This window comes from Gavialis gangeticus, unplaced genomic scaffold, assembly GCF_001723915.1.
Source record: "Gavialis gangeticus isolate Ggan-Ray unplaced genomic scaffold, GavGan_comp1, whole genome shotgun sequence".
In the NCBI taxonomy this organism is placed as follows: Eukaryota; Metazoa; Chordata; order Crocodylia; family Gavialidae; genus Gavialis; species Gavialis gangeticus.
Genome location: NW_017729016.1, coordinates 8,357,932 through 8,372,149, shown reverse-complemented (window position 1 = coordinate 8,372,149; position 14,218 = coordinate 8,357,932). Strand labels below are relative to the sequence as shown.

Genomic DNA, 14,218 nt, shown 5'->3' with positions numbered 1-14,218 from the left:
TCAATCACCCTGACATCTGCTGGAAGGGCAATACAGCAGCGCAAAGACAATCCAGGAAGTTGTTGTATACCGTTGGGGACAACTTCCTGGTGCAAGCGTTGGGGAGACCAGCTACAGGCCACGCTCTTCTTGACCTGCTGCTCACAAACAGGGAAGAATCGGTGGGGGAGGTAGAAGTGGATGGCAACTTGGGCAGCAGTGACCATGAAATGATTGAGTTCAGGATCCTGAGAAAAGGAAGGATGGAGAGCAGCAAGAACATGGACCTTGGACTTCAGAAAAGCAGATTTTGACTTACTCAAGGAACTCATAGACAAAATCCCTTGGGAGGCCAGTCTGAGGGGGACAGGAGTCCAGGAGAGCTGGCTGTATTTTAAAGAAACCTTACTGAGGGCACAGGAACAAGCCATACCAATGTGCAGGTCGACTAGCAAGTATTGCAGAAGACCAACTTAGCTTAGCAGGGAATTCTTCTGGCTAACACAAAAAAAGGAAGCTTAGAAGTAGAAACTTGGGAAAAACAACTAAGGAGGAGTATAAGAGTATTACTCAGGCATGGAGGGACGAAATCAGGAAAACCAAGTGCAACTAGAGATGCAGCTAGTAAAGAACATGTGGGCCGTATGTAGAGGCGTGTGTGCACGACACTTTAAAGTGGGCTAAATGCTTTTGCGCTGCCTTAATGGTGTTGGTGTTTGCACACACTGGCGGCATGTTGCACATTAGTTCCAGGTACTGTAGCACATTCGGTGGCGTAATGCGCCTTAAATGACTTGGGGCACAGCAAATTAAAACTCTTTTGAGGAATTTTAGTTTGCTGCCCCTTACAGCCACAAAGCAAAGCACCAGGTCCTGTGCAGCTCTATGGCTCTGCAGAAAGTCCTGTAGGCAGCCTGACAGCAGCCCAGGAAAGCAGCTCCACACAAGAAAAGCAGCAAGCCTGATCTCCCCACCCCACAAAACCTGCCTGCCTGAGGAGTGCGGGGGCATGGTGCTTCCCTCCACAATGGGAGTGCGGAAAAGGCTGGAGTACCCAATGCCCCCCCCCCCCTTTTTTTTTTTACACCTCAGTCTTCACAGACAAGGTCAGCTCCCAGATTACTGTACCTGGCAGAAGTTGTGGGAAGAGGTAAGGAGCCCTCAGTGGTGAAAAACAGGTTAGGGACTATTTAGAAAAGCTGGATGTGTACGTGTCCAGCCCCACGGACTTGATGTACCCAAGGGTGCTGAGGAAGTTGGCCAATGTAATTGCAGAGTCACTGACCATTATCTCTGAAAACTTCTGGAGATTAGGAAAGGTCCTGAATTAATGGAGAAAAATAAATATAGTTGCCATCTTTAAGAAAGGGAAGAAAGAGGATCCAAGGAACTACAGCCTCTCCTCAGTCTCTGGAAAAATCATGGAGAAGATCCTCAAGAATCCATTCTGAAGCACGTGGAGGAGAGGGTCATTAGGAACAGTCGGTATGGATTCACCAAGGGCAAGTCGTGCCTGACCAACTTGTTTACCTTCTATGAACAAGATGACTGGCTCTATGGATGTGGGGAGAGCAGTAGGCATCATATAACTTAACTCTAGCAAGGCTTTTGATACAGTCTCCCACAACATTTTTGCTACGGAAGTAAGTGTTCAATGAGTGAGACTGTAAGGCGAATAGTAAAAACTGACTGGATCATCGAGCTCAGAGGGTAGTGGTCAATGACTCAATGTCTAGTTGGCAACCGGTATCTAGTAAAAAAAAGTGTCTCAGGGATCAGTTCTGGGGCTGGTTTTGTTCAATATCTTCATCAACCTGGAAGATGTGATGGAGTGCACCCTCACCAAGTTTGAAGATGACACCACGCTGAGGGGAGTAGTAGATACACTGGAGGGTACGGCTAAGAGTCTGAGGGACCTAAAGAAATTGGAGGATTGGACCAAAAGGAATCTCATGAGGTTCAGTAAGGAGAAGTGCAAAGTCCTGCACTTAGAATGGAACAATCCCATGCACCGCTACAGGCTGGGGATGGACTGGCTCAGTAGCAGCTCTGCAGAAAAGACCCTGAGGGTTACAGTGGACAGCAAGATGAATAAGAGCCAACAGTGCCTTGCCTTTGTTGGGAAGAAGGCTAACAGCAAATTGGGTTGTATTAGTAGGAGTGTTGTCAGCAGATCAAGGGAAGTGATGATCCCCTCTAATCAGCACTCATAAGGGCATATCTGAAGTACTGCAGCCAGTTTTGGGCCCCCTACTACAGAAAGGATGTGGACAAATTGGAGACAGTCCAGCAGAGGGCCATGAAAATGGTTTGGGGGCTGGGGCACATGACTTCTAAGGAGAAGCTCAGGGAACTGTAGAAGAAGGGATTTAATAACAGCCTTCAGCTATCTGAAGGGTGGTCCAAAGAGGATGGGGCTAGACTGTTCTCAGTGGTGGCAGATGACAGACCAAGGAGCAATGGTCTCAAGCTGCAGCAAGGGAAGTTTAGGCTAGATAGCAGGAAAAACTTCCTAGCTAGGAGAGTGGTGAAGCATTGGAACAGGATACCCAGGGAGGTTGTGGAATCTCCATCCTTGCAGGTTTTTAGGACCTGGGTAGACAAAGCCTTACTTGAGATGATAGAGTTGCAGGTGGTCCTACTCCAAGCAGGAGGTTGGACTAGATAACCTCCTGAGATCCCTTCCAAACCTAATTTTCTATGATTCTACATCTGAAGAAAAACATTTGCATGAATGCCAGAAAATCAGAAATGGAGTTTTGCACAGCTCCTTTTGTTAATTTAGTACAGACTAAACAGAAAATGTTCACTAGAAGTAAAAAATGCCTGCTACGCACTACTCTTCCACAAGAGGGCATTCGCGGCATTAACAACTAAGGAAACATCTAGCTCTTTAAAAAGGCCAATTAAAAATTAATAGCCATAAATTCCCTTGTCAGTAAGAGCTGGGATCCTATACACAAAGCAAATTCAGCCCAGTGGAGCAGCAGAACACAGCTTACAATATTATCATCTTTTCTTCAAAGATGAATACTTTAGTTTGACCAACAGCGGCACTTTAAGCGTTTAATCTTCTTGCCCTTCTCTGTTAGCATTACAACACCAACCTTTTGCGTGTTGGGGAGGTAAATAGAAGGGCAAACCCTGTAACATAATTCCTGTGATGAGAGCCCCACAATGTGCTAACTGTACAGTGAATGGGCCACTACCTCTGTCTCCATTTCAGAATACTCTTGGATTCTTTCCACAGCAACAATGTTTGTTTCCAGCTCAGAAGACATGCGGACCAGCCAGTTTAGGTATGTTGTAATCTGGCAAAAATAAAAATAAATTAAAAGAAAGAAAGAAATTCCTCAGCATAGAGTTTACAAGTTGTCATTAACACTAACATGCAAATACTGACACAAGCATGACCCCCCCCCCACACACACACACACACACCTAGTTTCAGTGGGAGCTGTACAACTATATCATGGAATAGTCCTTGGCCACTACTGCAGTCACTAAACCTGCGTCTCATTTGTTTCACCAGACGCAGGTCATAGTATTAGTTTTGTATTACTGATGTAAAAGTAACTTTTCTTTTTTTCTTTATAGCCCCTCCCACACCAGCAAGACCTACATCTCCAAGCTCTTTCAAGACTCATCTGGTAGCATTTTCTCTTTTGCACATTTCTCACCAGTTTCCTTCTGAAATGTGTCCTTTATTTCTATTAGGTCCCTTAGGATTCAATCCATAGAAGACTACATGCAACTAATCTGTACTGTGCATACCATCACATTTAGTAATGGAATAATAAACAGAGTGATGGAGTCTTAAACATTTAAAGGAATTTTAGATAAGTCACCTGCAGGGAATAGGACACAGAGAGACCAACCAGTCCCGGGCTTTTGCGAGCAATCACTGCAAACAGTGCCGCAAAGAGAACGATACAATTCCCCACGCACTCCAGCCGGACAGCCAGCCATCTGCAAGAAGAAAGCATTTAGTTTTCCAGAACACGTGGATCTGGTGCACAAAGTAAACCCATGTTTTTCCTTGTTTTTAAAGCTAGTGATACTGAGGTGTTTGTATCAGTTCATCCTTATGATCCTCTGGGAATTGGTAAAGTTGTAACTTACTATATAATGCCAATGACATTAAGCATATACATGACTATTTTAACCCTAAAATGTTTGCTCATTGAACAACCACAACTAAGCTAGACTTGCAAACCGCATTTTGAGGAACTCAAGGATGAATTTCCATTAAAAGAAAAAAGATCCAGCTCTGACTTCACTGCCCGTATACAGCCTTAACTAATTTTAAGTGTAAGGCTGTCAAATGTGAACAGTAACCAAACTCAAAGATGGGATGAAAAATAACACATGCAGCATTAAACTTGGCATCCTGGTATTAATACAAACTGTTTTAGAACCATATTTGGAGTTTTCCTACCAAAGCTTCCTGTCAAAATCAACCAACACTGGTTTTGTGAAGCAACTTCATACTTCCTAGAGGCGAGGAGCAAGGACAGCGGAACTGGGATCTTGTTACGGTATTCTAATCCAACACTTCTGCCCCTCTACCTGTTTGCAACAATGCTGGGGAAGTAAGCTTTCTGATTCTCATCCACTTTTGTGTCATTCTGCCGTATGAAACGCTGCTGTTCTTCAAAGGCTCGAATAACGCTGACCCCCAAAAGGGTCTCGTTGAAGTGAGAATAGACTGGAGAGCGACTGACAGATTCCAACCGTTTCAACTGGCGAGAGGTGGCCACATAAAATCTCTGGAAATCAAATCAATAGTAAGTACAATCTGGAGATAGGTTTTAAAGAGAATGAATGAAAAAAAAAAAAAAAAAGAAAACCTAACTCATACTCAACCCCAGACTATTCCACTACATAAAAGCAATATATTAGGACCTACTCTGAGGATGCATATGTTCAGATTTCAAGGCCAGAAGGAACCATTCAAACACAATATAGGGCAGGGGGTGGGCAATTATTTTGGCTGGAGGGCCGCTTAACAAATTTTGGTGAGCTGTCACGGGCTGCAAGGGTAGCCCTGCCCACTGACAAGTGCCCCGCTCCCTGGTTGCCATCTTGGGACTGGCAGTCTCCCCCCTGACCTTTACCAGTACGTCCCTCCCCTTGCCCCGGAGTGCCATCAGGCTGGGCCAGCTCCGCACCTCCACGTGGTGCTCCTGGCACTCTAGCTGGGAGCAGCACGTGGAGGCACAGAGCCAGAGTTCACCAGTGGTCAACCCCCAATCCCCTGTGGCCCGTTCTTACCTGAATTTCCACTTTTCAGATGGAGGGAGGGCTCGGAAACAGCCACAGGGTTGCCGAGGCAGAAGCCTCGCTGGGGTTGGGGTTGGTCATGTCACAACAAGAGCCTGAGCTACTTGGTGCAGCCGGCGCCTCATCAGGTAATAATCTAAATTTTACTGGAGCCCTGCAGGCTGGATAGAATGGCTTGGCAGGCTGGATCCAGCCCATGGACCATATTTTGCCCACTCTTATCAGGGTTGGATTGACACAGGGGTCAGCAACCCCTGGCACACGTGCCGAGCATGGCACGTGAGACCATTTTGATTGGCACGCCGTGACCAGCCCTGACTCTAGGTAGCTGCTGCCAGCAATGGAGCCCGGGCTGCTCCCAGCAGGACTCACAGCGTCCCAGCAAGCAGCGGGCAGGTGCAAACAGCTGCGCCGGGCTCATCACCTCAGCGCCGGGAGCGGGGGAGACCCTGGGGCTGCCCTGCCTCAGGCCCCTCCCCCACCGCCCGCTCCGAGGCGCGCCTGCACGCGCTGTGGAGCTGATGCTGGAGCCCGGCACAGCTGTTTGGAGCCTCCGGGCTGCAGCCAGACCCAGCTCTGGGGAGTTGCTGCCAGCCGGTATCCCAGGCTGCTCCCAGCAGGCAGCTGGGACGCTGCAAGCCCTGCTGGGAGCAGCCCGGGCTCCAGCAGCTACCCAGAGACAGGGTAGCTACTGGCAGCCACAGAGCCCAGGCTGTGGGGAAAGGGCTTTTGGTGGGGGGCAAGGGGAAGCAGGGCATCCTGCCATGTACCCCTTGCCTTCATTTTGTTTTTCTGCCATGCTAGCACTCCAGCACCTTCTGAGGTAGGCGTTGTGGTGTTTTTCGGCACTCCAGCCAAAAAACGTTGCCTACCCCTGGATTAACACATAGGCAAACAAAGCACATGCCTAGGGCTCTGAGCTGTGGGGGGCACTGGTCTTTTCCTCTGCAGTGGCAGTGTGAACGGCCCTCTTCCCCTTCCCCTCTGCTGGTCTTGCTTCCACAGCGGCTGCTTCCTAGCAGTGACTCCAAGCCCCACTCCCCATGGGCAGTAGTGCTGGGGTGGGTCTCAACAGCCCAGGGTCCACAGGTTTGTTTGCCTAGGGCCCACTACAGGGTTAATCTGGCCCTGGCCCTGATGTAGGGCATCTTTGAAGACTGAAGATTAAATCACTTGTTAGAGATTTTTTCTTCTCCCTATACATACTTGCTTGAAAACTCTAGGATCCCAAAGGCTAGCTGAATGTTTGGATCACACACTAAATCACAAGCATGAAATATTCTGCAGCTGGAATGAAGCAAACCAACCCACTAACGGCAGTGTAAGAATAAGCTTACACCCATAGCTGGATTGCCTCCACAGGGCACAGAAGTAAAAGGGCAAAGCCAGCGTACGTAAGTTCATAACACTCACAGGAAGCATGGCAAGAGTAAATGCTTGACTGCTCTTTTTTAGACAATCATCTTTCTGACCAGGCATGCACTTTAAGCCTGTGCACTTCAAAGCGCACTCCCCACTTGGGTTATACATACTTGAGTCTCTCTCCAAATAGCAATAGAAACAAATGATTAATGAGAAAATTCTCTATGAAAAGTACCTTACAAAATCCCACCAGATTTTTAAAAAGCACTGTTAAATATTACCATTATCTACTACACAGCAGTTATAATGGAATGATCCAGGACAGTAGAAGACATCCCAGTTTTAATGCTGTCTGGTAGGGAATGCTCAACTACTATCAATTCAGTGAGCTGAGTAGACAGACCATCCACAGTGCATTTCATAAAGTACCTGAGAACACAGTCAGTCAAACACGGACTCTGGTCATTATCTTATTAATATCCATTCAAGTTCAGCATCAGGACAGAAGAACTGACAAGAGGTAGCAGATACTTCAAAAGCTCAACAAGAGATGTTCCCCACCTGCACAAAAAAGTAGATGAACCCCAGGGGTGGAATTACAACAGCGGCTAATGGTGTGGCCAGCAGGATGATGATGCAGGCCCCAATGACATTAAACAGGGAGCCCATGAACATTTTGATAATCTGAGGTATCATAGAGTCAATAGTATCCATCTCCTTAGAAAACCGGTTCACTAAATTCCCACTAGGCGTTCGTTCAAAGAAACTCATTGGAGATCTAAGCACATTGTGAAGTAGGCCAAGGTGCAGGTATCGTGAAGCAAATATCCCCCCAATGGACACGGCCATTGAGTAGCCAAACACAGCAATACCTGGAGGAGAAGAAAAAGAGAAAGTAGAAGAGATGCAGATTTGATCAACTCTCCGCTCAAACAGAAAATTTTTCATGATGTTTTTCTTAACATAAAAAAACCTCAATTCTGAATCAGTCAGTTTAGTCTATTGCAATTCAATTATGTTCTTCCTTTGAAAAGCAAGAGTTTGTGGTCTTAATTATTTGGACCAAGTGCTAAAAAGAAAACAACTCTTAAAAAAAATAGGCACACTCTGAAAGAATTTTTTTGCTTTTTCATATTCAACTTCATGAAATATTTGCAGACATAGCTTGGGTAACCCCTGGTCCCTTTAAAAAAAAGTGGACCTCATTTCTTTCTTTTTGAAAAACCAAATATGGCAATTCAGTTAAAAATTCTGTGCTGTTTTTGTTCAAAATAGACACCTCCCAGCACCATCTAGAGGCCTTCTCCACAACGCTTTGCAGAGTAGGCATCTTAATCCTAACCTAGAAGAACCCCTTCCATCAGCAAGAGACTTCCGTCCACGTGGCTCAGTCAGTCTTTGGCTTCTCCTCTAGAGCAGCCAGCACGATTGTGAAAGACCATGTTGTTGGGATGCCGGGAATCACATGACAAGAAATTGCCACAATACATTCACGTGAGTTACCAAGGACAGAGATAATTCACTTCAAGTAGGCCCAAAAAGCATCACTGGTGATAGAAATGTATCATACTACTGGTATTTGAAACAAATCACACATTCATTTTTATTCTAAGTGTTAGAAGGAGACCAATTCACTGGCTGAATGTTGCACTGCAATTTAAGCTGTCTCATTAAATAAATAAATAAAAATCAATGCAAACTCCAGTAAAAAAAAGTCTTCAGCAAGCCTTTGTTACAATGCTGTGGATACCAGGTTACCAGGGATTATTAGAAACATCAGGGATAACACTGGCTTTCATGCTGAACTGATCAGTTGAAATAAAAAGTCCAGACAAACCTTGAGAAATTCCCAGTGCTCCATACACTCCCAGCCTGAGGTGTGTGTGCTGCTGAGTTCCATTGATAACAGGATCATCAGTCCATAAACTTAGCCAGTAGTTGGAGGCCAGGGAGGCTATATGGTTACATATAAAAAGAAAGATGCTCAGGAAAGAGATTAAAAGTCCAATTGCCTTCATGTATTCCCAGTACACTGCTGCCTTTACCTAGAGACAAGAAGGGGAGAGGGGAAAAGATCACTTAAAGTTTAAGTACTGATGACTCCTTTACATTTAGCAATTACCCATGGGATTGGTAAAGTCAACATGCCAGTTTTGTTTTGTTTTTAAATGCTTAATAGCCACGATCCAGAAAAAACAGTGCCTCATCGCCACTGCTGCCACCTCTGAACCAAATACTCTGCAACAATTAAACACTCAACTGCTGCATGACATAGGCAAACACTGCCCCTCTTACGGGTGGTAAGAGTGAAAAAAAGAGAAAGCGACTTGTCAAGGTGACACTGGAGACCTATGTAGAGCCAAGGATAGAACTCAGGAGTTCCAATATCTGCTTCTGTGCCTTAACCACAAGATTATCCCACCCTTTAATAATAGGATATAATTCACATGGCGTAGGAATACTGTGACAAAAGGAAATCAGGGAGCCAAAACTAAGAATCAGTGCATAAGAACAGGGCTCCCTCTAAATGGATTTGATAACTTAAAGAATCAAATGAAGTGAAGCAGCTGGCATTTCTGCTGCATCAAAACTGCCATCATCTCTTAAGCTGCATTCAAATCTCATGAGAAAAAAGAAAAGCTGTAGTAGGCTTCAGGACCTGCATTTTTCATGGAAACTTGGTTGTAATCCAACTGTTTCAATTTCAGCCTCTCTAAATAGACTGGGTCACTAAATGTGTTGCAACCTTGCCACAACCTGGCAGCTTCTTTACAAGTTAAAATTAGCAGCTCAAACTTTCATGTCAACTTTGGAACCATCACTGAAGAGTTTTTTAAAAAAAGCACATAAATGTGCATGAAACTGATTTCATTTTGACACCTTCCCAGCCTACAAACAACTCCGAAGTTCAGCTGAATGCAGGGCGCACTGAAACAGTTACAAACAAGCTCCTAAACCATGCCTAGTCCCTCCTTCACATCTGTTGCATGCTCCTCCTCCTCCCACTTCAATGCTATTTTAGCCAAGTTGCAGGGATTTTTGTTAAGTTACATTTGTGGGCAGGGTACAAAAAGAGGAAGAGGTTCATTCTCACCCTTCCAGTTTTTACTGCATCAGCCTCTGTTAGTTTCCAAGCATTTTTGTCTTCTGCTGCCTTCTGGAGCTCTGTTGTACTATTCTGCTGCAAAGATTTCCCTGTTTCTCCACTGTACGTAGATGAGTTACTGAGTTGTCTGTTTGAAAAACAAATACTTTTGTTTAATGATACAAAGGGACCAGTTGCTTCACAGGCAACTAGACTCCAATGGGCTGGACCTACAAGTCTAGATACCAGCTTATTCTGCTTTAGGGTAAATCAGGCAGGCATTCCCTTATCAAGGGAGTACATGCAAATACTCAGCATTGTGGCCCCAACCTCCACACTTCAGAGTCTGTCCCTAGGCACAACTCTTTTGTAGTAGAAAATAAGAGCTTCAGAACTGGCATGAGAGAACACCAGAGAGTTTTGTTCACTCCATCAAACTTAATGATGAACAACGAACAGCGACCTTTCTGGACCCTGCCATTTTATTTTGCAGAGTCTGGGATTCAGAAAGACATCATTTCAGTCACTGGAAGTGGCAAGTTAACACCCCACCTCTTCCACATTCTTGAACACACCTTAGAATTTATATTAAGAACCAGTCATCTTGATAATGTCTATCCTTTATAATGATCAACTAATAGGTACTCTGGTAAGGAGCCTCTCGCATTATATGCTGCCCACAAAATAGAGAAGTCTGTAGCACAGTAAGATGAGATTTACAAAAGGCTATAAAACGTTCGTGGCATGAACTTGTTTAAACACAATGGACACTTCATGGTGTTAGCAGTCCTAAATGCTCTCTTTGGAAGCATGAATGTGAGAGATGTTATTTTTCCAAGTCTTTGTTTGATTCAAATGAAATTTTAAAAAAGGACCTTTTCCACAAAAAAAAAAAAATTCATTGTCAGTAAGAGCAGCAAGACTGCATTCTCTGGGTTTGGGATGCAAGCTGTTTTGCACATCAACTAGGAAAAAAAAAAGACTTGGCTGATCCACATTCTTAGCTCTGCATGTGGAATTAAACAGAAAAAAGTGTCCCACTAGAAAATTGTATCACTGAAAATATGCACTATGTATTTCTCCCTCCCACAGGCACTACTCTCTTCACCAAAACACAAGTCTAAAAGAAAATTTAAACTTTTTATATTCTGAAAACCCTGTGATGTATGAACAGGATGGAGCCTCCTACTCCCCATCCATCAAAAATCTACAAACCTATTGATCTGTTTTCCTGAGGCTTCATTTACAAGAACTCCATTTTCCATTCGCTTTCCTTCCTTCACAGTTGGACTCCTTGCATCTGTAAGAAAAGATAAAAACAAAGTTGGCAAAAATGAGAGAGAGGTCTAAATTAAAAACTCATATCTGCACACCAATAGCACATCCAAACAGAGAGAACACACTGGGCATAGATAGACATTTAGTTTCTGCTGGGAGAGTCACTGTTCTCCCAGTAGAAACCAAAAGGATACAGACATTCATTCGTGCCCTTTTCTCCCAAACCAAAAATGGCAGTTCCAGGAGAAAAATAAGCCGACCCCTATCAGAGAGAAAAGTTAGCCCCAGGAGAATTTCTCTAGGGAGAGTGAACATCTGTACACTTTTTTCCAGGCTTAACTCTTTCCAAGAAGCAGGGGAAAAAGGTTCCCTGCCTGCCTCAGGTCAGTCACATTGGTCTGGAAGAGGCGTGGGGGGCAACTGTTCCTGCCCCTCCTCTGAAGTAGGAGGGAACAGGAGAATCAGCTACCAGCTACCCCGTTAGCTCCTCACACTCGGAGGACTCCAGTGTGAACAGCACGTAGGGGGCTGACCAGCTGCCCAGGAGCTGAGTGAAGGCAAAAGTGCTGCAAGCCCCCTGGCTCCCTTCTCACACTGGAGACCTCAGAATGAGAAGCAGGCTGGGAGCTCCCCACTGCTCCCTGAGACCAGGACTACAGCGGAAGAGCAGCTAGTTGCTCCTCCCCACCAACTCCCCAGACTGGGATCCTTGGTTTGGGGAACAGGAGAGGAGGGAGGTGGTCTTTACTCTGCTTTTCCCTGCCCCATTGGGTCCAGGAGGGCAAGGATACAGCAGGGCAAAGCCCCCAGCCCCTTCCCTAAGCCAGGAAGTGGCCAGTTTGGGGAAAAGGCAGGGAGAAATAGCAGCTATTCTAGGGAGGACAGCGACTGCTACTACTCTGCCTCTTCCCCCAGCTGGGCACTGCCTGGCTTGGCAAAGGGGCTAGGGTCTGTATTCCTTCTGTTCTGTTCCCAGAGACCAGAAGCAGCATGGAGGAGGCTGCTCTCCATCTCTTCCCCAGACCCCAAGCTGGGGAAGGCGTGGGGGGTTCTTCCCTGCTGCCCTACTCTCCCTGGCAACCAGATGTGGAGCAGACACTGCTCCCCAGGCCTTCCCCAGATCAGGATCACTCCAGTCTGAGGAAGGTGGGGAAACCAGGCAGCTGCAGCTAAACAGCTGTATGCTCCTTCTCCCAGACAGATTGTTGAGAAATGCCCACCAGCAGAAATGAATGTTAAATATTTCATGGCTGCTGATGTACTTAAATACACTATGGTATTTACCTGGTAACCCAGAGATTAGCAAGCATACTGTCTTAGTGTTACTTTGAATCTAAAAGGTACACTGAACAAAACACAAATAGAAAGCAAGAGTGGCTTTCCAATCAAAATGTAGACCTACTGTAACACAGTAATCCAAGACACAGTTATAAGGAAATATAGGACACTAAAGTACACATCAGCATCAGAATACAGTCCATGCTTTGGCCAATCTAGACCACCACACACTCCAAGCATTTTCTACTTTTCAAAAATTCATCTGGCCTGGCTATTCATTAATTCTTTATGCTCATTTTACAATAACCCAGAAACTTAGAAAAAGCTATTCTGGGGGACAAAGGAGGGGTGGGGGGGCGTACTGGTAAAAAGCATGTTCAGAGCAATTTTGAGAATGCTGGCTTTAAATTTCAAAAAGCAAAAAGAGATTGAGAGATAGCTAAACCAAGTACAGTATCTAGAAAAGCCTTTCTACAGTTTTAACATCCATCAAAAAAACAGAAGCTGTTACACATCACTATAGTTTTTACCTACATTAATTCTAAAATATTAGGAAGAGTTGATGAATACAAGCAGGCAAGATCACTCTAAGCAAACCAACAAACAAACAAACAAAAACATGTATTTGAAGGTGATATTGCTAGCAAAGATAAACCACATGCATTACATTCAAAACTTCCACCAATGGCTATCGGACCCTACTAAGTTTGTATTTCACCACTTCCCCCATGCACATTATATGGCTTTAGGGACAAGGAAATGTCTTCTTTTAGGATGGACTGATAATGTCCATCCTAAAAGGAATTTTACGCACATGTTTTTTGGGCTAACCAGAGCCATAAATAGTTTATATCACTTAGAAAATCAAACATTGTTCTAGTGAAAAAGTTCTTCCAGCGTCTGAATTTAAAGAGAAGCAAGATTTATTTGGTAACATATTATTGGACCAACTATATAGCTGAGAAAGAAAGATGTTCAGGCTCCAAAGCTATCTCTCGGGTCTGGGAAAGTAAGACAGAGCTTAAACTAAATACCATATACTGTAGAAGCTATTACAGAATAAATCTTGCTTCTTGTATGTTCCCTAGACTATCAGGGCTACAGCACTGCTACTTTGAATCCAAAAATACATTTCTTACTGTATTTTACAAGGTAAACACCAATGTACCCTACCAGTGCTAGTGTCAGTGTGGCTTCCGCAGAGTGAAAACCAAACAAGGCAGCCAACCTGTGTAAAGCCCCAGTCGTAAAATTCTTAGTTTAATCATCTGAAACTAAGGCTTCAAACAAACATAACATTTGTCCCAGAAGAAACCATTTTATCCTAAGACAGTGTGATCATTCAGACATCCATGTCTTGTCTAGGGACAAACCTGAAAAAAAGGTTCAGGAATAGGTACAAACAGTTTGTTCTGGGACATTGCAATGCATATCTGAACGGCTGTCCGAGGACTGCATCATTGAATCAGTGGCAGAAAAGCAACAGCGCATTCAGCTGCTCACTACACCCCAATTGGAAGGGAGATGTGTACATGCCAATCCCAGCTCTCTTCTGTTCTGAGAACAACACAGACACAACTTGTCCCAGGACAACTGCAATGTCTAATCCTAGCCTAAGAGGGGGCAAACTTTAACCTGACAGCTTTCCATAAGCAAGCATGTCTTTAAGCATTTAAACTGCCTTTCATTTGGGATCCCTGAATTCAATGTAACCCCTAATTCTACCTTAAAGGACACCAAATTCCCAAATGGCTCTTCAAAGTTTGATTCATCCTTGGCTTACAAAGTTCTGTGGTATATGCACTGTAGTCAGTACTTGAGAAAAAGAAAGTTCCCAGCATCATAAAAACACTGGTACAACCCATTAGGGAATGAACAAATTCCAACAACTGCCTGTATTTCATGTCTTAGTCACCACTGGCATTATTGGCTGGAATTCTTTAGACTCATCAT

At 44.6% G+C, this 14,218-nt stretch overlaps 1 protein-coding gene across 1 annotated transcript in view; it reads right to left on the bottom strand.

The window, feature by feature from the left end:
- ABCC1 (ATP binding cassette subfamily C member 1) overlaps window positions 1-14,218 on the bottom strand; it is a gene marked incomplete at its 5' end in the record, with an annotated part of 77,312 nt that overhangs the window by 4,931 nt on the left and 58,163 nt on the right. The window contains 7 exons of the mRNA XM_019512596.1: window positions 3,189-3,290; window positions 3,828-3,948; window positions 4,549-4,748; window positions 7,186-7,496; window positions 8,462-8,669; window positions 9,719-9,857; window positions 10,925-11,009. Coding sequence (XP_019368141.1) covers window positions 3,189-3,290; window positions 3,828-3,948; window positions 4,549-4,748; window positions 7,186-7,496; window positions 8,462-8,669; window positions 9,719-9,857; window positions 10,925-11,009 — 1,166 coding nt within the window. The remainder of the gene's footprint in view (window positions 1-3,188; window positions 3,291-3,827; window positions 3,949-4,548; window positions 4,749-7,185; window positions 7,497-8,461; window positions 8,670-9,718; window positions 9,858-10,924; window positions 11,010-14,218) is intronic.